This window comes from Temnothorax nylanderi, unplaced genomic scaffold, assembly GCF_030848795.1.
Source record: "Temnothorax nylanderi isolate EJ_2023f unplaced genomic scaffold, tnyl_v1.0 TNYL_tig0026_pilon, whole genome shotgun sequence".
Classification (NCBI taxonomy): domain Eukaryota; kingdom Metazoa; phylum Arthropoda; class Insecta; order Hymenoptera; family Formicidae; genus Temnothorax; species Temnothorax nylanderi.
In genome coordinates, this window is record NW_027249088.1 from 121815 (window position 1) to 145313 (window position 23499).

At 37.6% G+C, this 23499-nt stretch overlaps 1 protein-coding gene and 1 long non-coding RNA gene across 4 annotated transcripts in view; one reads left to right on the forward strand and one right to left on the reverse strand.

The window, feature by feature from the left end:
• Positions 1-23499, reverse strand: part of LOC139769949 (uncharacterized) — a 190732-nt gene that overhangs the window by 78846 nt on the left and 88387 nt on the right. The gene's annotated exons all lie outside the window — the stretch shown is intronic.
• Dysc (whirlin protein dyschronic) overlaps positions 1-23499 on the forward strand; it is an 83188-nt gene that overhangs the window by 14051 nt on the left and 45638 nt on the right. For 2 of the 3 annotated variants that reach the window (XM_071701475.1, XM_071701473.1), the window contains exons 2-7: positions 4058-4433; positions 6147-6535; positions 10220-10231; positions 12846-12976; positions 22185-22508; positions 22820-23052. In XM_071701475.1, coding sequence (XP_071557576.1) covers positions 4093-4433; positions 6147-6535; positions 10220-10231; positions 12846-12976; positions 22185-22508; positions 22820-23052 — 1430 coding nt within the window. In that variant the 5' untranslated portion in view covers positions 4058-4092. Of the gene's footprint in view, positions 1-1762; positions 1852-4057; positions 4434-6146; positions 6536-10219; positions 10232-12845; positions 12977-22184; positions 22509-22819; positions 23053-23499 lie in introns of all 3 variants that reach the window. The other variant, XM_071701476.1, reaches the window with a different exon arrangement.

Consider the following 23499-nt stretch of genomic DNA (forward strand, 5'->3'; position numbering starts at 1 on the left):
ATCTGAATTACTTATTTAAGCGCCCCTTGGAGCGTCGTTTGGACATTAATAATCCGTAAATTCTACTAAGTACACAGGTATATTCGCACGCAACAGTAAAGTTGCCAATTCATGAGACGCTGAAAATGAGCGTCAACAAGGTGAACGTGGTGGTTTCGCTTTGACGCTAGCGTCAAAGAAATAAAGTTGAATTTGTTTAATATTCAGCGTCGTCGCTGAATCGTCGTTAATCGTCCCAGTACAATCAAACATAGACTTCGAAATACGTAAAATATTAATTATTTTCAAGTAATATCTTCAAGTAATAATATTTTATGGATATATATATATATATATATATATATATATATATATATAAATAAAAGATATTATTTCAGAAGATTTTTGCTTGCTGAAAATGAGCGTCGAGCGTCAACGTGAAAAGGCACCTTAACAGATAGGTGATCTATTGCGATCAGTGGCGACATAAATACGTTTGACGTTTGATTATCGCGATGTCGCGTATCTGTTATTATTGCATCGTCATTATTGCAATTAATTATCATAATTTCAATGAGATCGAATTAAAGCGTAAGCGATTAGATTACCATGGTTTGGTCACGTCGCAATGTCTGTAGGAAATATTTCGTCGCTTTTTTTGCACCGAAATACAGATTTAAACAAATACAGGGACATTTTTCTGTAAAGGAGAAGGGTCCCTAAGGCCTGTTTTCGGCACCCTTCAAAATTGAACCAAAATGGCTGGAATCACTTCCTTATACCCTTGGAAGTAATATTTACGGGCGCGATGATGCACCATGTATACTTGAAGTATACACCCTAAATACTTCCGTTTAGGCTGGAATTGACTAAATATTACTTCCAAGTGTATAAGGAAGTGATTCCAGCCATTTTGGTCCAATTTTGAAGGGTGCCGAAAACAGGCCTTAGGGGCCCTCCTTACCTTGGTTTCTTAGAAAAATTTCATGCTGAAAAGGCGTGAACGATTTTAGCGCATGAAAGTTTTTTTACGTGAAAGAATTTCATAGTTTTTTTTATGGAAAGGAGACGAGAATCGCATATTAATATTTTTCGCACACACATGCATTGATTGGCGCGCGAGAGAAATTCTTGCGTTTCCGTTTTTGGCGGAGAGAGCGACTTCCGAGAAAAGGCCTCCGTAATAAAACGTTCAGTTGTTAACGTGGCATTTGAATGTCGAGGCGGTTTCTTCGCCAACATGAAAATGTCTCCCGGGAACTCGCGCGGTGTCTCCTGACTTATTTACGAGAATCTCGATCGATCTGGCCGACATCCCCCTGAAATTCAGGCCGCGACTTTTACGTTTAAGCCGGCTTCGGGTGCTTGAGTCAAGGATTGCTATTGCTTAACCTTATAATGTAGGGGAGAATGGGGGAATTACAGTCATCAGGCAATGCCGGTCACCTGTATTTTACATAATCCAACAGTTATATCAAACTTTTTTTGTCTCTATCCATTTACATACATGATTATCGAGTAATTTATTATGCCGTGCCTATTAAACCAACATAAATTAATAAAAATCTGGTGATTCTTATTTTACGCCCCTTTTTCTTATAAGAATCGATGTACTTTTAATAAGGGTTTTGCGAAATTTTTAGTAGTTAAAATTACATCTAACCGTTATTTATGACTTTTTTGGTTCTTTAGCTTCCATTTCGCCCATATTAAAACGATGACATTGTATAAATATATTATTATTTAATATAATAAATTCACTCGGTTTTTGGGGTAACGGTAGTCGCTTGCACGGGGAAATTGCAGTCGTGGCGCACTTGTTAACCATCGGGCACATGCCTGCAAACGTCGAGTGACAGCGTAAACATCACGGTATGTATACCTATATTTATACCACAAATTTGGTAGAATTTATCCAAACTCAGTGAAAAATGAATAATATACATTTTGGTTCTAAAGACATTTCTTTTTCAGAAAATAAGAAATAATTCTTACTAACTGCAATTCCCCCATTCTCCCCTACTAGCTGGTTACCCGGGCTTCCCCCGGGCGTCGTTTTTCTTTGACGTCGAGATTGCTCACTCGCAATGTACACAGAACCTCGATTTTTCAATTAAAAAACGCCCTGGAAAATCAAGGGATAAAGTCAGTAATCGGAAAGTGAAATATCGAGGTTCTGTGTACATCGCGAGCGAGCAATCTCGAAATTCCCGAAAAAACGCCCGGGTAAACCAAGGGATGATGTCGCTGATCGGTAAATGAAATATCGGAAAAGCGGAAATGACTCAATAGTGTGAAACTCGAGTAGAAAAAGACCGGTTACGACATGTTCAATCCATGAAAACATTTATGCGGTCCGATTTGAAATTAGTGGCATTTAGTTATGATTCAAATTACGAATATCAATTTCATCCGAGAGTAATAATTGGGAAAATGGATGCAATATGTGATCATTGTCAAGCAAAAAAGTTTAAAACTTAAGCACCTAGAATGTGTTATTCATGCGGAAAAGTTAAACTACCGTCTTTAAATCAACCACCCGACACACTCCTTATGTTTGTCCACAATAAGGATATTGAAACACAAATGAAGTCGTTTGAAGAAAAACGACGCCCAAGCGAAACCCGGGTAACCAGCTAGTTAGATATATTATTGTTTTTATAATTGTTTCCGTTGATCGGAAAAGTTGTGATTTTTTTGCTTTGGGCATTTTCAAAAAATGTACAAAGTAATTAAATGACAACAAAATAAATACCTATAATTATTTACCGCCAAAAAAGTAGTGAAAAAAGGAAATTTCTTCTAAAATTCTTAAAGCGTCGTATTTTGGATTCAATAATCAACTCTTTACCAAACAGTATATTATAGCTAACTATCTTTGATAAAACCTGTACCAACTCATAAAATATAAAATTTCTCAAAAAGAATACACTTATCTATAACTTTTCCCGTCGGCAAACTCTTCCTCTTTGTCTTCCTCTTCCTACAACAATTTGCACATTCTCATGGTTTTTTTTTGCTATAAAAAGGATAATATATCTAAGAAATGGAAAATGCAAAATTACAATTTTCCAAAAAAAGATATTATTTATTTATTATTATTTAAATTTTATTATTTTACACACAAACATTAAAACATTCACCCCACTTCTTTACTTAAAAAGTAAAAATTTGCACATTCATAGTTTTGCTCTAAGAAGGACCATATCTAAGAAACGGAAAATGTAAAATTACAATTTTCACAAAAAAGATTTACGCCCAAAAAAATTCTTAAATTTTGACAAAATATGTATGTAAAATAATCCAAATTATCTGTGAAATAAAAAACATTAAAATATTTTAAGTTAATAACGTTCAAACACACACCACCCGTAAGAATTTTATATATTAGTATAGATTAATGTGTAAAAGCGCAAAGGTTTTTCTTCTGGAGGGACATAAAAAAATCATTAAGTATTCTTCGACAAAGCTGCCTACCCTAAAATTTTTATATCCGAAAGTTTCGGTATGACTAATTTTCCCTGGAACTTTTTTATTACCAACTGTACATGTGGTCCATTAGCAGGTCACATTAAAAACTTTTGTTATTATGAACTTCATGTTATCAATTATTAAAATATAAAATCATACAGAGGAAAAAGAAGGAAATTCTTAGATTTTAATTTTAATTTTAATTTAAAAAATTATACAAAATTGAATCCTATTGAGTTATCATTAATTATAAAAATTATCATAAATATAAAAATGTTCAAAAAAAAAAAAGACAATTCTTAGAATTTAATTTCAAATGTTACGCGAAATATTTTTATAAACAAAGTTAAATTCTATTCCAAACAAACTTATTAAATTAAAAAATGTGAATTAAATTAAGCTTTAATCAAACCAGATATAATTTGCAATCTCTCTCTCACTTTCTTTCTCAATTAAAATTTCCCAAATTAAAATTTTCCTATTACTGAAACGCAACGCGTGCGGTTCGTCTGCCACTAAAACAAATTGAGCTTTCCGGCGACTCGTCCGCGTATCTTTCGCCATGGTGATCGATTCCGCAATCGCGTGCTCGCTTGTTGTCCGGCAGGTGTGACCAAGGAGGAGCTGATTGCCAGCCGAGGCATGGCCAGCAGCACGGAGGACTACGGTTCCGAGCTGCAGGAGCTGCAGTGGGGCGGTAGCAGCCGGACGCCCTTCCTGCGCGGTGCCGACGGTTTTCACCACGTGCGTAGCGGCACCGGCGGCTACTACGAGGCCGAGGACCTCGAGCCCGTCACCACGAGTCGGCATCATGGCGGCCAGCACCGCGGCTACTACAGCCCGCCCGGCACCAGCTACACCATCGTCGAGAGGCCGCCCAGCGCGCCCCATCATCACTCCTCGCACGCGACCCCCTACAGATCGCACCGGGGTCGCGGAACCACCGGCGGCACCGGTGCCATCTCCCCGGAACAAGTGCTCAGGTACGACGCCCCCTCTCCGCGATAATGTCAATGACAAAAGGTGCCCTTCCGTGACCGTACGCGTCCGATGTGTATCAAAATCGGTTACACAAATCACTTTCGGAGATTGTACCCGGCACGACACACCTTTTCTTTGAGACGTTTTATTCGTTTTGTAGTGCTTGCGGCTTATTTTGTATACAATTCTAACTCGCAAATCTTTCGTTCTCTAGAAACATTTGGTACCATGGATTTTTGGCCCCCCATTTCTACCAATGTAGATTAACTTTGAATTAAATTTAAATCCGGTTAATTGTTAGAATTAGAGAAGGATGAATAGTGAGTTGAACCGAGATTAAGGGGTTATACTACCTTGGCGCACTGAATAATGAACCCTTCTTTGGGAATTTTTTTCTCGAAAACTACTCAATGGATTAAAATGAAATTTTGAGACTTTATTATACATGTATTAAGGTATACAAAAATAATTTTTATTTAAATTTAAGATACAAAATGGCGTCGTGGCACTAGGTAACTTGAACACATGTTTTGTCCGAGGAGGAAATCTGCGTACACTGTAGAAGTCTCTGTACACCACCTACAGCAAAAAAAAAATTTTTCCTTAATCTACATTAGTTTTTCATTCGAAGTACGTAGGATTATAATTTTATTTTAAAAATTTGCGAATTGACATCAGTTTTAATTTTGTTTTTTCATTTTTGGGTAAAGAATCGACCTTAAATTGTTTATTGCAAATGTAATTATTTATCAATCTTAAAAACCTTACGTACTTCGATGGATAATCTGTCTAAGAAGCTACAGTTAAAATTTCAAGTCAATCCAATAAAAATTGAGCGAGCTACGATGTACGCAAATTTGAAAAACGTGGTTTCGAGAAAAACGCGTTTAAAGTTTCAAAACGTATTTACTATATGAAATATTCAAAATATAGGCTTGCCAATTTTTTTACCTTTAATCTGCTATCCCAGCACCGTATAACTGCCCTTCCAAGCATGTATTTTTCTCTTCAGCCTCTTTTCTAAGCGACGTAATGTCTTTCCGAGCGCTTTTCCGATTTTTCGATGCTGAGCGGTTTGCGGCTGTAACTCGACGTTGATCAACTTCCATGGAAAAATTGTATAATTCTGAGTTAATCTTCAGTTGAAGCATGCTCATAACATCTAACAGTCCTCGAAAACCACAATTGTATGATATTACAGCGATGTTTGTAGCAATGTCAACCACTCTTTTGCCGCTGGATATCGCTTTCGGCGCTATTGACCAAACGACGGCATTTAAACTTTCGTTGGCATTTTATAACTGATTTATACCGGCAAAAACTACCAACAGAGCTGTAATACACTTAAAATGCTGCGCGCAGCAAAGCGGCTTTTTCAAACGTTTCGGAGCGCTCAAAGTCGTCTCGGAAAAAAAATATAAAAATTGTTTATCAAAGCTTTATCCCCAAAATAGTTTTTGAATATCATTCTTGAACAGTTTATGCATCATTTAAGCCAATAAAAAAAAATATGGAAAAAAAAATTTCCAAGGTAGTATAACCCCTTAAGTCAATCTGCATTGATAGAAATGGATATTATAGTCGATTAAAAATTTGTAGTGCCAATAACGATCTGACGAATACCTGCAAAATTCTTGCTACGAGGTTTTTAATTATTAATGTAACATATATATGAAACATGATTAAATGACAATTTAATTCTCGATCTTCTTCAGGCTGTTCGGCAACAGCGTCGCGGAACGACGTCAAGCCGAGCGTAGATCGCCGGCATCGAGCCCGGCGAGCGTGACGGCGGCACGCGGCACGCCGACCACGTCCGGTGGCTCGCAGCAGCAACAACAACAGCAACAGCAGCAGTCGTCGCAGCAGTCGCAGCAGCAGCAACAACAACAGCAGGCCGGGAACGCCGGGAATCCGCCCACGTCGCCGATCTCGCAGCCGCTCAGTATTCAGGAGCTCACCGTAAGGACAATCACCATGACGAGAGATCCGCCGGACTCTCACCATGGCTTTGGCATCTGCGTGAAGGGTGGCAAGGACGCAGGTGAGATCCGCAGTACCTTCAGGCTACCCCCGTCGCCGTACTTCGTGCCTCGAGAACGAGGTACTTTCTCTCCCAGGAACGGTTTTTAACTCTACTCAAAGTTTTCTTAGTTCTCCGCACTCCTCAAGTCGAATTTTTACGCCTCACCTTGGAGCGTCCGTGCGCCGCGCCGCGCGCCGTGGCGTACAGTGTCGCTGAATGCACCGCGAGTCGTCTGGCCGCCGCGAGATCCTTCGGGTCGTCTAACTGTAAAGAACTCGACCGGCTTCCGCCACTCGGGGATTTTTCTCCGGCTCGGTAGAAATTCGTTCTACCGAGAAATCGCGCGAGAACACGAGCTATGATAAACTCGAATATACAGCTCTCTCTCTGGCACCGTGCGGGATAAACCGCACGGTGCCAACTCTCATATCACATTGGTGTCTTTAACCTGCAACTCTCTTGCGACGTCATATTCGGTACTGTAAATTATCTAGAGATTTCTTTTCTCTTTAAAAAGGTAAATTATAATCTGTGATAACAAACATCTATATTTAGAGTACCTCGAATAAACTTTGACTATTACCTTGGTTTTACTATCGCAAATCATTTCCTCAGTTTTATGGCACCATTTCTGACGCTGTAAACGCGTATCTCCTCGATAAGTAGAAATTCTTAAACAAAGATTCTAGACACGTAGAAATTTTACGATTCCAATAAGCTGTACTATTAAAAAAGTGCAATACGTCGGCGTCGGCACGGTCTAAGAATAGACTTTATCAACGTTCAACAGTCTGTTGATCTATCAATAGCTTGACTAATATGTAATCTAATCTTTAGATCCTTTATTATGCGATATCGAGGTTCTACGAAGCGATCGGTTTGCCAGATGACTCGCTTGTCACTTATCGTTGCCAACTCGTTTCTTTGATTACTGTCTTTTTCTCGTGCTGCGTGCCTAAGTCACCCACGGTTGGCACCCACATCGTGTCTCGACACCTTGCGCTTGTACGTGCTTCAGCATAAATCGGCGAATCGTCCTTGCGCATCCGTCTTGTCCTCGCGATGAAATATATTGATATTAAACTTTTTCAGTACTCCAATACATATAACTCGATATGAACTAACGATATGAAAAAGAAATCTATGACATTTCGATTTGAGATTATCAAATATATTCTTACTTTTCACACAGATTATATTTTAATAATACCTATATTAATTACATATATCAAATTTATAAGAATGTGATTTTTTAGTTGATTTATCTAATTTCATATTTTCTCTCTAAAATCACAGAATGTTTGAAATTTTTATATAAACCGGTTAAATTTATATATTGATGATTAAATTCAAGGAATCAATACTTTTGATCCTAAAATAATTACTGTCCTTTTCTCTTTCTCTCTGCTCTACAATTAAATTGTGAATGTCCTGTGTATTTATAATACGTGGGGATTCTAATTGATTTTGATGACCACAGTGGAAAATGAATTTTCTCGTCGCGAGGACGATACTCGAAAGCGGGGGGGGGGGGGGAACATTTTCACGATCGTTAAGCATCGTTTTCCGCTACAGCGACGATTGTTTGCACACGGTATTTCGGTAGAGAAGGAACGTTTTGCACAGACTCTCCCCCTTTCCTCTTACTTTTTTTTCTCCTCTTTGCGAGGGTGAAACTCCGGTTGGTTTGCCGTTCGATGGTCGACGCGATAACGAGCTATCGACCCATCGAAGCGCGATTGCGCCGGGAATCCGACGACCGGGGTCCGTGTCGTTTTTTGCCTAATCTTTCTGGAGAATTCATTCATAAAAAGAAATAAAAATGAAAGCTTCGCGCGTTAAACCTTTAGTTGCGAAGGGTAAATACACATCTAAAAAAAATAGCTGCTCATTTACGAAAGGCGTAAATATATGCTTTCATGGTACAAATCGATTAAATGCATGGAAGGCGTACATATACGCTCAATGAATTTATATTATACGATCAATAATTATATTATTTTTATGGTTATACATTAAGTCTTTTTATCATAGATATCAAATTTTTATCTTCTAATATCCGGACAAGCGTCTTACATCAGACGCGTAAATTACATGCTCGGCACTGATTTTGATGACGCCTCTTAGAGACCGATACATAGCGAACGATTATTATTTGAAGCAGCTAAAAGGCTAATTAATAAATATTACTTTAGTTTGTCGATTAACTCTTCTTTGTACAGAATTTATTTTTTTTAATGTGGGATAATTTATTTTAAATTGTAATACAATTGTATTACAGTTAATTCTTTATGCTATGATAAATAATAGAATTAATTTTTACAAACAGCAAAATGTTTTTAATTTTTATGAAATTTTTACAGAAAACGAAAAGGGGTCATTTGTAGTTCAAAATCACCATTTTTATAAAAGCGGTTTACTTTTTGATTCAATATTCTTCTTCCTGACATTTTGTCTAACAATAAAATTTTACTATTTTTGAAATATGTTCAAGACATGGATCTCGGATTATGCGTTTTCCAGAAAGATTCCGCAACTGATAAATGAGAAAAATCTCATACAGAGGATCCGCGTGACGAGGCAAGAATGCGCGGGAGTGCTGCCTTAAAGTCGTTAAAGTGACAAAAGCGACAAGATCCGGTTTCACGGTCTCCAGCCTCTTAATCCTCGCAGTCTCAAAAATAGATCGGACTGTCTTGCGATGTAATATTTATAGATGCTGATTTAAAAATATTAAATTGGCTCGCATATAATAAGTTCGCTTTAATGCAAAATTAAACAGAATTTTTTTTAAGGAATAATTTATGTTTATATATATTTCGTACAATTTAATCCTTCAAAATTATTACATAAAACCGTGTATAATAAGATTACGAATATATACATATTTTTAACATTCTGAATTTGTACAGAAAAGTTTTGTAATTAGAAAATTGTTGCCTTGTAGAAAAAGGCCAAATCAAGCGCGATGAATCGGCGACTCCGTCCGTTATAATGATGTTCCCGCGGCGAGACTGCGAGCGTTAAATCTCACGCTTAATCACGCACGCTATAATGCTGCACACACAGGCGCGCTGATACCATCGCTTGACGAGCTTTATCATCGCCGAGAATTCGAGCGTGAAACCCCAAATCCGAAAAGGCGGCCCTCGAGAGACCCGTTTCGCCTCGCCGCGCGGATCGCGCCATTGATATCCGTTTCATGCGATGCTGAAACTCCCAGGGAAGTCAGAGAAAAATGCGCTCGCTCGTGTCACCAATTTCTCTTTCGCATTACACTATCAGGCTTTTATGCCTTGGGCGTAAAGGGGTTTCCATTGCCGACATTTTTAAATCCCACTTAGAGATATCTAATATTTTTCGCGCAAAACCTGTCGGAATTTTGAAAGCCACTTTACATAAAAGCTGCTAGATTTGATAATATTATCGCGTTTAAATACACATCGTGATCTTTATTTTCTAGCCATTTTATTTTGTATACATATATGATTGGAAAATTTATAGTTACTAATATGTCGACTCGTGTGACGATTAATAACGATATTATCGTTAAACGCGGCTCCATAAGATAGCACGGGTTCCATTTCGAGCCTCTAGTCAAACTTTCTCACCGTTATATTATCTCGTCTCGAAAAGGAAGCTTGTTGAATCCGACGCAGAGCTTCCTGGGGATTTCGCCATCGTATTCGCGATCGACCGGCTGAGATCGAGAATAAGCCAACTTGCGTTGTATCATTCTTATTTTCTGTTTCTCTATACCAGAAGCGCAGTCAGGTAACTCAACGAGAGAAAGGAGGGTTTATAACGCCATCGCACCACCGAGTATCTGTCAGAAAGCTTCCTCTCTCTAGACTTGGCAGCTTGTTGCATGAATGTTGTACAATTGCATATGCGTGTAGAGAGCGTATGAGTGCGTAGTAAAGGAAAGTTTACTCGTATAATACACTGCCGTCGGTCACAAAGCTTCGCGTAAAGCGGGAATGTTCAGGATGACATGGAACGCGTCGAGCATTTATAATTGATAAATTTAATTCAGTAATATATTAAATTGAATGGAGATAAATATTTCTCTGTAATTTGGATTGCCGTACAATTAAAGCTTGTATATACAAGGTGCTTTTTCGAAGCTCCATTCCGTGCGAAAAATTTTAATCGAGTTTTAATTACCGTGCTTTCTTAAATGTAAAAAAACAAGCTCCCAATTCAAAATAAAAAATGAATACGGACGGTTAATTGGATCGTGATTAATTATGATTGGAAAAACGGATATAATTCTACTTCCCCATTCTTTCACTAACTTGAGGTAAACTCCACTTCAGCTCAATCTCAATTCTGCGCGTGATTATCGAGAGAGAGAGAGAGACGTTTGCCGTCGAAAATTCGAACATTACCGTAACTTTTTATTCAATCGAATTTTTATTGAGCCAATATTATATTCCTGTCAAAATTATTAAAAATTTGATAAATGAAATATGACTGTAAGAAAAGAATATAGGAAAGGATCGCGGGAAGTTCAATTATTCGCATGAAACACCCTATATTAACAGGTAGCAAATGACATTGGAGTCCAATAGTAAATATAAATATTTGTTCAAAATTCTCGATTAATTGTCTTCGTGTCATCTCTTTGATGTTATCTCGGCGACACGGAAAGTAATTACGCGCCGACTATTTTCGTCTCGATTTGTTTTTTCGTGTCGCTTCAGAAATTATGTCAACCTCAGATCCGATAATCTGCTCCCGGCACAACACTCAATAAACGACGCCGCATGAACTGCACAAACGCAGTTTGAGCGCGCTATTCGATGTGTCATCACGTTTCCTCTTGCTTCGCCACGAATCACAAACACACACACGCTACTGGATGTTTCAGTATATCATTCAGACGCGAACATGTCTCCAAAAAGTAATTTAAACGTTCACACGGAAGATGAAAACATTACATTTTTTATTTTAATTTTAATAAAAGTTTGAATCACATACATATAAATTTTTTTACGTTTTTTTATGTTTATAATCATTATGCTTGATTTATTTCGATCACAGTTTATATCTAAATAATTTGTTTATTTATGATAATTAATTATTTAGATAAATTGCCTCTTATAAAGGAGATTATTATAAATATGTATATGTAAAGGAAGGTATACTGAAGTGTCACATTAAAACTTTTTTTCATGAAAAAAGCGCAAATCGTGCATGGAAATAAAAGTCATAAATGTACAAATATAGAACAACAACTTTAGAGGATTATGTTACAAAGAGAATTAACGTCTCCAATTCGATAAAAAATCTCGCTTTTATTTTACGTCACAAAAACATTCCTTTCTCTCCTTTTTTTTATTTAACCGTACAGATTTCATTGTCCTCGCGCGCGTTTAAAAATTCACGAATAATCTGCGGTCCGGCTTAAAAGATAGTTTCCATCGACTGCTATCGATTATCGTTTTTTTTTCCAGAGAGATGAAAAATACTTTTCAGAATACATGCACGTACACACGCACGCGCACAATATGCAATATCGATATCTCATAATTGCATAGGCGAGCACATCATGCGATGCGATCGCACTTCCTCTCGATTCTTCAAAAAATCAGTGCATGTGCCTTTCTTTTTTTGTCACAAATACACTTACACACACGTGCATCGTGTTACATGGAGACACACATACACACACAAGCACACATCTACCGATATTCATACTTTGAAATGCATCTACATTTCGTTTTTCATTTTCCTCTCTTATTTTCACGATATTTCTGCCCATGGCGTTTATTACATCCCGTTCAACAAGTATATCGGGGAAGTTTGCCAAAAGTTTCAACTTGTTTGTCATATGCCAGCCAACAGGTCCCTCTCGCGCGCGCGTCTTTACATATTAAAATATCCTCTATGTTAAACAATTTATAATATATCGATTGATTTGAGAGAAATTACGTTAAACGTGTGTAAGCCCCGCATTAATATTTTCCCATGACAATTCTGTCGCTAAAATATCACCCATACGTTCCAAGATATTTTATATCACTTTTCGTCATTTCGTAAACATTAATTTACTTATTTAATAATCAGTAAAAATATATATTTAGTATAATAAAAGATTCTATTACTGACTTTTATAGAAATAATTTCCTAATATTAAAGAATCTGCGTTGTCACAAAATATTATTTATGTGTTATGGGAATCTACTTTTTTCATTAAAGATAAAATTTCTATTAAACTGAATCATCTCGCGAGAGGAGGGGGACGGGGTGACGAGGATTGCTTCGTGAAATTCGTTCGGGCAGCTTATCGCGCCATGGGCGGAAGGTTTTAGCTGGCACCGATCGTGGTGCAGCGGTAGAAGCAGCTTACCAGGCTGATGGAAAGTCTGCGAACTGTTTTCAGGGGTGGGCGTCTACATCTCGAGGGTGGAGGAGGGTTCGGTGGCCGAACGGGCTGGACTCAGGCCAGGAGACACCATCCTGGAGGTGAACGGCACACCCTTTCGCGCGGTAACCCACGAGGAGGCCCTCAAAGTAAGTCCAACTTTTCTAACTTACTTCCTCGAACCTCCCGCCGCTCAGCTTCTCAACGTCGACCACGATATCTTCTAATTCTGGCGGTTCCATTAGCGCCTATACTCTTCTAAAGGCCCGATTCCGTTAGCCCGAAGATACGAGAAAGTAGCGCCGTTATTTCTTAAAACGTGAGAAATCACGACGTATTGGTTCGTTGCTTCTCTTTTCGACTTTTCTTCTATCAAATAAAGTAATATGAGGACCCTTGAGATTAAAATAGGAGAAGTCAAGGCTATCAGGGTCAAACGCAGATCGTCGTGCGTAATATCAGTAAACTGATTTATTAGTCGTCTTAATACATTAATCCGTACGTTTTAGCTCAGCTTTGAGCCATCTTCAGCGGTAGGATCAACCGCTGAAGATGGCTCAAAGCTGAGCTGAAACGTACGGATTAATGTATTAAGACGACTAATAAATCAGTTTACTGCATGATATTACGCACGACGATCTGCGTTTGACCCTGATAGCCTTGACTTCTCCTATTTTTCTTCTATCAATTTTAGTCCAAAATTTGCAATATGCGTTCTCGCATTTGCAGAATAAATTTTATTCCAATATATGTGTGTTACATATCTTGTTAAAATATCTCGGAAAATTAAGCCTTATAGTTAAAGATCTTTCTTTAAAATGCGTGGAATAAATCTCTATTTTCAGCTAATTTTAATCCAGTTAATATATTTATTTTATCTTGCCAGAGGAACAAGATTATAGAATTTAATTATGATGCACGAAACGTGATTACTTCGCGTTCAAGCCTAAGATTTACGACAAATGTGATAATGTTACAGAATATCTGTTAAGAAAAAATTGATTACACGTTTATCATTTATAAACTTTATGGTTCGATAAGCAACCGGCAATTTAAGTTTTTAAACATCTCAAAATTCAGGTCTATACATTCCAATCAACAATAACATTTAATAGAACCGCACACTGTTAAATTCATAGGGTTAAATTATACTCAATTTTGAGCAATTTTTAACTATTCCATAGGTCGCCACTGCTCCTACTCAATATGTAGTTAATTTAACTAAAACAATGTTAAATTGACTAAACCAATGGAGTTAAAATAATCCTATTTTGTTTCAAACTAATAAATTTTGACGCACATGGTAGTTGAAAATAACAAAATAAATCTAACTCATGGTATTGGTTTAAATTTCATCTATCAAACAAAATCCTTTACTCAATCACTGGCGAAGAAAAAGTATCTTATCTGTTCAAATTTCATCCTCTAACCTTTAACAGTGCAGATATAAGTTCGAAACGTTTTAACTTTCAAAATATATAATTCGCAGTTTGATCTCCGAATTAAAAATTCCACTTCAAACACAAGTTTAAATTAGCTCGAAAGATACAGAATAAATTAGAACTTCGTTCCTCGGTCGTCATTTAGATTCGCGAACGCTTCAACGCCTACCGTCTCGATACGTGGCAATCAGATACTCTTTGCCGGAGGTGAGAACGAGAGCAAAAACGAGCAATTAAAGAATCATCTCAATTAACAGTTTTCTCCAAATCCCCGAGTCTCCACCGAGTAATCGTGCGAATGCATTTGATATTTACGACTGACCTTAATAGGAACGGTTTCGTCAATCCTCGGCGCGCTAGCCCCGACTTTCAACGGGATTAAAGAAAGTAGGGTAAAACGTGAAACATCCCTAAATCTGCGCGCAAATAGCCGGAAGACGGACAGTGCTCGAAATCAGCTGTTATCTTGCCTATTCTCATCCCTTTCGCTATTAGCGATTTTCCATTTATCAGCGCTTCTCAACCCTTTCACCGCCCGTGCCATTTTGCCAAGGTTTATTCACTTTTGTAACTCTTATAATCCCTTATAAACTCTTATAATCACCGTTAATTAAGGAAGAAAGATGTCAAGAAATTTTAATGAGGTTTTACTAATAAACTGTCTTTAACCCTTACTTGCCACACTGGGGTGCAAATCAACCCCACGACCATTCCCTTAATTTTAAGTACCTAAACCTACGGGGAGCGGGTCTATAGCGACATCTGTCAATAGTTCGAACATGCCACTATCCCTTCAAGCCAGTAGCATTACGCCGGGACCGTTAGTCTATTTTAATTTTTTTATCATACATAATTTTAATTTTTGGCTATATAACCTACATAACTTTTAAAAGTAAGCTCTTAAGAAGTTCTAAAAAATTTGGCAAGTTAAAATATTGAATAGCTTATTTGTTATAACAATTTTTGTCGCTGGGGTAGATTTCATCCCAGTGTGGCAAGTACGTGATTCTACAGAAGTGTGGCAAGTAAGGGTTAATGTATGGCCGTTACATAAAATGCATTCCGAAAGTTTATGTTTTATGGAATGCTCTTATAAAATAAACGTTCAAATGACATGATTCTTTTATAAAGTTCAGTTTAGACAAGCTATTTCAGAATAGAATTCCATTTATAATCTTTTCCATGCCATGTATTTCAATATATTTTAACATATTTTTTATGTATATGTGTATTTTTGATTCTTTAAATGTTTTTCTACATAATTTTATCTTGATTTCTCTCTCTCTCTCTCTCTCTCTCTCTCTCTCTCTCTCTCTCTCTCTCTCTCTCTCTCTCTCTCTCTCTCTCTCTCTCTCTCTCTCTCTCTCTCTCTCTGTCTTTTGTACGAATTATAGATTATTTAAAGTGAGCTAATAAAGATACACCGTAGTTCTTGCCAAATATTTGCGATCTTTCATATTTCCACATAAATCACGTTGTACGCCATCACGCTGAAGCACCGCCGAAGGGCGCTCTTTGATCCGCAGGGTAAACGATTCAAGGGAATATCATTGCTCGGTTAATACGCTTGACGCTCGTTTGGTTTGGAGTAGCAAACACTAAGCGGATATATTCGCGCATGTAAAATTAAGCGTCTCTCTATCCCTGTCATTCTATTTCTCTCTCAAGTGCCGGCGTAAGATGACGCCAAGCAAGAGGATTAAAACAGCTCGAATATATCGAATACGTCGTCGTTTCAAGTCTGCGAATCCAAAATTGAACAATTTTAAACCGCGGGAATGAACTTTACGGTTGAACTTTAATGCGATAAAATCGCGGAAATTTTCGGCTTAAATTAGCGCCGTTAATGAAAACGTGAGAGTCAATTTTGAAATATAAATTTCTAAATCGACAGGCCGCAACGCGCGGTTTTATACTACCCATAATAGAACATCGAAGAAACGCGAGAATCAATTTAAGGCTGAAATTGAAAGTTGGTCGAAAACCTATTTCAGTTCGTAGAATAAAAATTGGCGATCTCTGAAAATTTTTAATGACACTCAATTTTCAACTCTTCAAGATCTCGTGAGATCTTCAACGAGCCTCACGTCTCTTTGCCTGACCCGACTAGTACTCATTCTCGGCAGCCTTTTGTTTTGAACCTCTCGAGAACATCGGGAATATGTAGCTATATGTATCTATAATCTATATACGGAAGACAGTCGGAACTATTTGCACCAGAGAGATTACTCGCGGCTATTCCTCGGACGACTTCACCTCGTATAACGGTTCTCTTCGATTCTTCACGCAGCCTGCCAACTTGATAGCTGCACGTTCGTACTCGCTATCGACCGTCAAAGATCCGCGTCCTCTCGATTTTTAACATCATCAACTCAAAGTTCATCAATTTCATATTTATGTATTATTTGTTTAATTTTTATTTATTAAATCAATTACGTTACGGTTGTCGAAAAATTTCAGAAATTCATTGAATATCGGAATTGTAGCAGAAAAAAATCTCTATTTCACTATTGGATAAAAAGTTCTAGAGATAAAAAATTGCATTCAAAATTTTGTATTCAAAATGTATTCAAAATTTTGAATATGGAAACAGTTTTCTAAAATTCCTACCGGTACAGAAAGAGAAAGAGAGAGAGAGAGAGAGAGAGAGAGAGAGAGAGAGAGAGAGAGAGAGAGAGAGAGAGAGAGAGAGAGAGAGAGAGAGAGAATTTCTACTCCGCTTACTTTATTTACATATTTTGTTATTCATATTTTTATTTAACCGTGAAGATTGCGCGTTTGCGCTTTCAAGTAAGTACTTTATTTACTCGCGCGGCGCTCTCACGATTTTCCATATACGCGACGGACGTGAAGAAACGCTAAGGAATCGCGCGAATCGATCGTAGAACGAAAGCAAGGATATAGGTCGAGTTCTAGAGACTTAGGCCGATGATATTCCGGAAAAATTGCTGTCACGGGAGGGTGAGCGAATGAGTTGTGGCGATCTATATATCTATCCTGATTACCCTTCCTCGCATTTTCCACGATACGTGCCTTCTTACTGAGTCCTATCGATCGACTGTACATACCCTCGGTCGTGATATAAATTTTATTTGCGATTTAAAAATATTTAATAAATATTCCGCTAATTTAAGTCTCTTAATTTTTCCCTCTTTCTCGTCTCCTTTTCTTTCTTTTTACCTCATTACGTACACGCTATTTCTCTAAATTTTCGCAGTTCTTCTTCATTGTTATAATAATGATACAATAATACTACAATATAAATAAAAAAATATAAATATAATATAATAATAATAATAACAATAAATATGTCAATTTTAATGAAACATTGACACAAATTTTATACTTTTATGGAGTATAAACTACCTCGATCTAGTAAGTTTTACGATATATATCACGAAAGATTCTCTCCGTTACTCTTCATTAATTATTATTAGAAATTTGCATATATTATTCTTAAAATAAATTTCAAGCGCCTGTCGAGCGAAGATTTCAAGATCCTTAATCGCATTTCGATGTTTCGACGATAAAATAGCGCGATTAACTGGAATAATACTCTCTAATGGAATGTTTCTTTCATTCTGTCAATGTCACATTTTCGCCAATATATCTCATTTTCGATTCAACTTTGATCATGCCAGTCTCGCGAAATTCGATGAATCTTCTAGGGGACGTCATCTTTTATTCAGCGAAATATCTCACGCTCTCGTGACTGTTAAATAAGAAAACTAATATCCGCGTGACACATGTGAAAATGATCTACATCCCTCGCGAAAGTTGACATATAAGACGGCATTTTCCCGTATTTGCGGCACGTATAATATTGGATTCAATTAGTCACACGCAATCAGTCCGGTTTTTAATTAAAAGATATAAATAAATACTAATATCAATATAATTTCAGGCAAATATTAATCTCGAAGTCGAACGTCCCGCGTAATAACGGGCTCCACGGAGTAAACGAATAGCTTTACTTAATGGAAAAATCATCATTAATCAAAAAAGACTTGTTAGATACCACCGGGACGTGATGAGATATATTGAACTCGTCGAAACGGCGATTGTTTCAAGATCCCTTCCGATATTGTATTGTGCGGAATTTTGGGCGAGATTTGGTTCTGTCTGCCATCGATCGCCGTAAACAGGACTAAATTGCTCGCCGACGTAAGGGGCCGTAGAGGATAACGGTGGCGGCGGGACTCGTTATCTCGTAACAGCTCGTCAACGAGGTGCTCGGAAGAAGCGCGCGCTACGCAAACAATACATTCGAGCGAGAGGTTCCGCCGCTTCTTTTCCACTCCCCTCGCCACTATTCTCCGAACGACGGCGGGGACGACGATGTCGATGAGGAAGAGGGCGAGAGCGACGTGGCGGCGCCAAGCGTCCCGGCGCCCTCCGGCGAACCTAACCTCCTGTCATTTATTCTCTTTACATAATACACCAGGCTTCCGCAGATGCCGCGAAAGCGAAAAGGGCGACCAATAACTGAACGCAGCCGTTCACACGCCGTAGAATGAAAAAATCTCTTTGGGGAATCCTTAATTATGCAAAAGTTCGTTATATGCTTCGTTATACACGGTCATAACTCGTGATGTATGCTCTGGCTACTGATTATTATTTCACAAAGAGAAAGTTTACGACTTCGTTATTATTAACGCGCTAGTTTCACTCGAAATGGATTAATTTTAATTAACTCATGTGTGTACGAATCTAATGTATAAGTAATTAATTACACAAATATGTCTCTATCGAATGTTATGTATATTTCACAATTTAAATGTCTTAAGTTTCATATAGGAAGAATCTTGGCAAGGAAATTCTACACATTTTTGGAAGATCTTTCTTAAAATGATTATATTGATAGTATATAACAATTTTGTAAAAAAATTTCCAAGAATTAATAGAATTTCCTTTGCAAAGATTCTTTTGATATGAAATTTAAGATATATAATATTATATCTTTTTAGTTTATTATAGAATTTAGATTTTAATTATAAATTTTTATTATTAATTATATATTTCTTATATATATACATTGTTATACATTTTTATTATAAGATTTTATTGAAAATCTTTTTATAGTCACGAGGTATTATTGTTAACCAATAAGTCATCAATCTTAACATAAAATTTTAAAATTGATACAGAATTCTAAGTCCATTTTCTTTTGAAGTTTCAAAATACGACTTCTGTTTAGCAATAATTGATTTCTCCAGTTAGATAAAAGAAAAACAAACTTTTGCGATATCTGTCTGTAAAAGTGACTCTCTAGAATGTCACAAGCTATATTGCTTACAATTTATCATCGATAGCGAGAAGACACGCGATGAGGGGGTCGATCCCGCGGCTGACCCAGAAAACGATTTCGTCGGCAAAAGCGATCAGAGCGATATCCGCCGGATGGCATCGTAACTCGCGAATCGCTCATAGATAACCACTTCCGGCCGAAAATATGACGGCACGCGAGCTTCTTGCGGATGACGCGGTGGCGCGGGAAATAGCGACGACGGATATCTCGAACGCGATAACGATAGTCTCGTGTTCGTCCCGAATACTGGCTCGCGTCGGTCGAACGGCTTCGATGTTTCATCCTATGAATTATTTATTTAATCGACCGAGTGGAAATGAACACTGATCACGGAAGCGCTGGTCCCCGAGCTATCCCGAGCTTTTCGTCTTCTCGACAGACCTAATCTGATATTAATTTCCCTCGTATGCGATGCGACACGACGCCATAAAACTGTCGTGAGTTAGACGGATATGAAGTTTCCAAGATATGTAGATAGATACATAAGATTGATCGGCAATATCGAACGCTGTTAGAGGGAAGTTTGAAGAATGATATTCCTACGTGGCGGAACGGATTGAGAAGTAATAGAGGACTTAGCGTTAACAAAGTATTGACGAAAGACAAATAAAAATAGGATGAAGAGCTTTTATAATGTGACTTTGCATTCCTGAAATTATTATATATAATTATTATTATATGATCGATGAATTCATTATTTCTTAATTATTGTTAATATAAATAGAAATTAGTGACAAACAATGAAAGAAGGGATTAAGATGTCAAAATGAATTATATATATGTATAAATACATAAATTAAAATGTTCATATGTTAGTCGAGAAAAATTAATGAAAATCTAAGAAACAATATATATTTTCATAATTCATCGATAAATCAGTGAAAAAAAGAACAAATAACCCAGCATATCTTTATACAAAAATATTCGTACTTAAACTATTAAGCGCAGAAAGCGGCGAGAAAGCAGAGTTTAGAAAAGTTAATGAAAAAAGCCTGCAGTTACTCGAGGAGTATTTCGGGAATTCTATTAGCGAATGTCTTTCGCATGTAAAACCAGTACGTCCAATTTGCGCGGTGCAATTCGAAAAGTTCGAATGGAGAAACGGAGAGAAACACACGGTTTACGATACGTCCCGAAAGGCGCATCTCCGGGATCGGGTCACGGCGAACGCATTTGCCAAATGCGATTCCGCCATCGTCTCGCAGAAATGAGACGGCATTTTTATACGTTTCCTTATTCTAACGATTTTCCGGCGTTACGAGTGCAAGGGGGAAAATCGTCATTTCCCGTATGCCGCTCGCGCTCGTTCGTCGCGTTGCGAGAGGGGTGCCGCGAGAGACCCGCGTCTTACGAGAGGAACCGCGGGTTCCTAGGGAACGTCGCGATCCGGGCTGGGTCAAGGATAGAATAGGATATGACGTCACGGGCTCTGCCAGTAGCAGGATCGATATCCTGCTGGCTACCGAGTAGCGTCACATCGCCGCGAAACACGTCTCTCTGTTGGCTTCTCTTCGTTAACTTCATCTATTTTACCTATAAACAGCTCACTTTGGACGCCGTGCTATTCTTCATTAACTACTCCCCTGCCGCGTATTTTCATAATAAATTTAATTTAAAGCATCAAACTTCCTTTTATTATTTCCTTAATTTCTTCCCGATGTTAGAAATAATTTTGTTTTTATAAAAATTAATTTGTATTTACGCACGCATGTGTTTACTTTTTATGTTTCTGTATTTCGATAGATGCATGACATATTTGAATATACTAGGACAAGTCAGTGAAAAATTGTGTACTTTTTCTGTTCCTCGCAAAATTTTTTCTAATATTTCTCTCAAATAGCCGACAAATTTTTATTACGTAATGTTTTATTAATTGCTGTATATAAAAATGTCATGTAAAAGTGAAAATTATACGGATGCATTTAAAGCTTTAAATATAAAATTATAACTGCGTGAATATTAATGTTAAACTAGAAATGAATTTTCTCGGTAAAAAAAAAAGTTAAAACAACATCCCAAATTTAATACGTGCATTTATGTAGAAAAAAGAAACTGTAACCAACATCCCAAATTTTAAGTGTCTATTTTTAAAAAAATATTATTTGAGGAATATTATTAATCTTCCAATTCTGTATGCTTTTTTGTATCTTTAGAGTGTATACATGGATCTGTCACATTTGACGCTATTTTTCCTTACTTTAAAGTTTTTGAAAACTCACAAAACATCTGTCTACGTTATAGTTGACGTATTTATAGTTATTTTGATAAACATTTGTTTATCAAAATTATTTATTTCATATTTTCTGGCAGGCTTGCAAGTTTGACAGTTACAAACAGATATTATTTTGGCTCGGACGCCGTAGACCCACGTATACAGACGGAAGGTCAATATTTCTTGTCTTTATTATCAAAGTATTCTAGAAGTTTATAAATAACGATGGTAGATATTCGATTAAATTCCCGCCGCGTAAAATCCGTGCCCCGAGATTGCTCAAAGAATTCGTACAGATTTTCCATCCCTTATAAAAAAAATCGCATCCCTTGTCCCTTTCGCATCTCTTGATGCGCGTGCCGTGATATTGTACAACGTTCTTCGCGTTCCGACAGATGCTGAAGTCCTGCAGGACCCTGAGCATGACGGTGCGAGGACCCGCCTTGGACCCCCGCTGCCGGGGCGGTCACCCCGTATGGTCGTCGTCGGGTCGTCCGCAGTCCTGCAGCTGGATGGACCGCCAAGGTCGTCCGGCGTCCCCGCCGCCCCCTCATCCGCCCCGTGATTCCCGCTACGGACCGAGGACGCGGAAGGTCGAGCTGTGCATCGAACCCGGCCAATCTCTAGGCCTGATGATCCGTGGCGGCCTCGAATACGGCCTCGGAATCTACGTAACGGGCGTCGACAAAGACAGCGTCGCCGATCGCGCCGGGCTTCTTGTAAGAATCATGCACGCTTTTCTACTAGATCTGGATCTTTCGCGACCCGCGATAGATCTCCGAGAAACGAACGCGATCAATTCAGCAAGCGCAATTTCTAGCGAAAGTGTATTTTGTTGAATGTAACTGACGAATGTCCATTAATGCTCTTACTATTTATTTTATTTATTTATGCAGCATATTCCTTTCTTAATGACTTTGTAATAAATATATTATTTTTATCGCGACATATTGTTCCGTTCTGTTTACGACCTTTGATTATCTCATTCGCGACACGAGCAGCAATATGAGACGCACCCGAATGATCACAGGTGGGCGATCAAATCATCGAAGTGAATGGGCAGAGCTTCGAAGAGGCGACGCACGATGAGGCTGTTCAGATATTGAAGACCAACAAGAGGATGAGCCTGCTGATACGCGATGTCGGCAAAGTACCCCATTCGTGTACCACTAGCCAGCCTATAGTGGTCCCGACCACCCGATATCCCGAACACGATACCCTACTTCTGGAAAGCCCCGGGAATCATCGTCCACCCAGTCCCGTGTAAGTTGCAAATGTATTTGATACATTGAATGATTGAATAATCTACTCTCTAAATCTGAATCAGTGACTATTATCTAATCTATTATCTAATCTGTTCTTCTATTATCTCCATTATGTATTAAAAAATATATTTTTTTATATGTATGTGTGTGTGTGTGTGTGTGTGTAATCTTAATATTATTTCTTATAAATTTTGTACCTAAAATTTGTATCATATTTATGTGGACAGAAAAAGCGAAGAGAAAGTGAAGAACTAATGCGGAAATAAATTTGTATTTTAAAGATATAGAATTAAAAATTTACGAAGAAATACTTGATACGAGACGCTACAGCGTTTCTTGATAATTTTCTTGATGAATTCTATTTCAAACGTTAATATATTAATTCGTTACGTAAAAATCGTTATCTGAATTAAATAATGTTAATTAAATCGATAATTAAACTTAT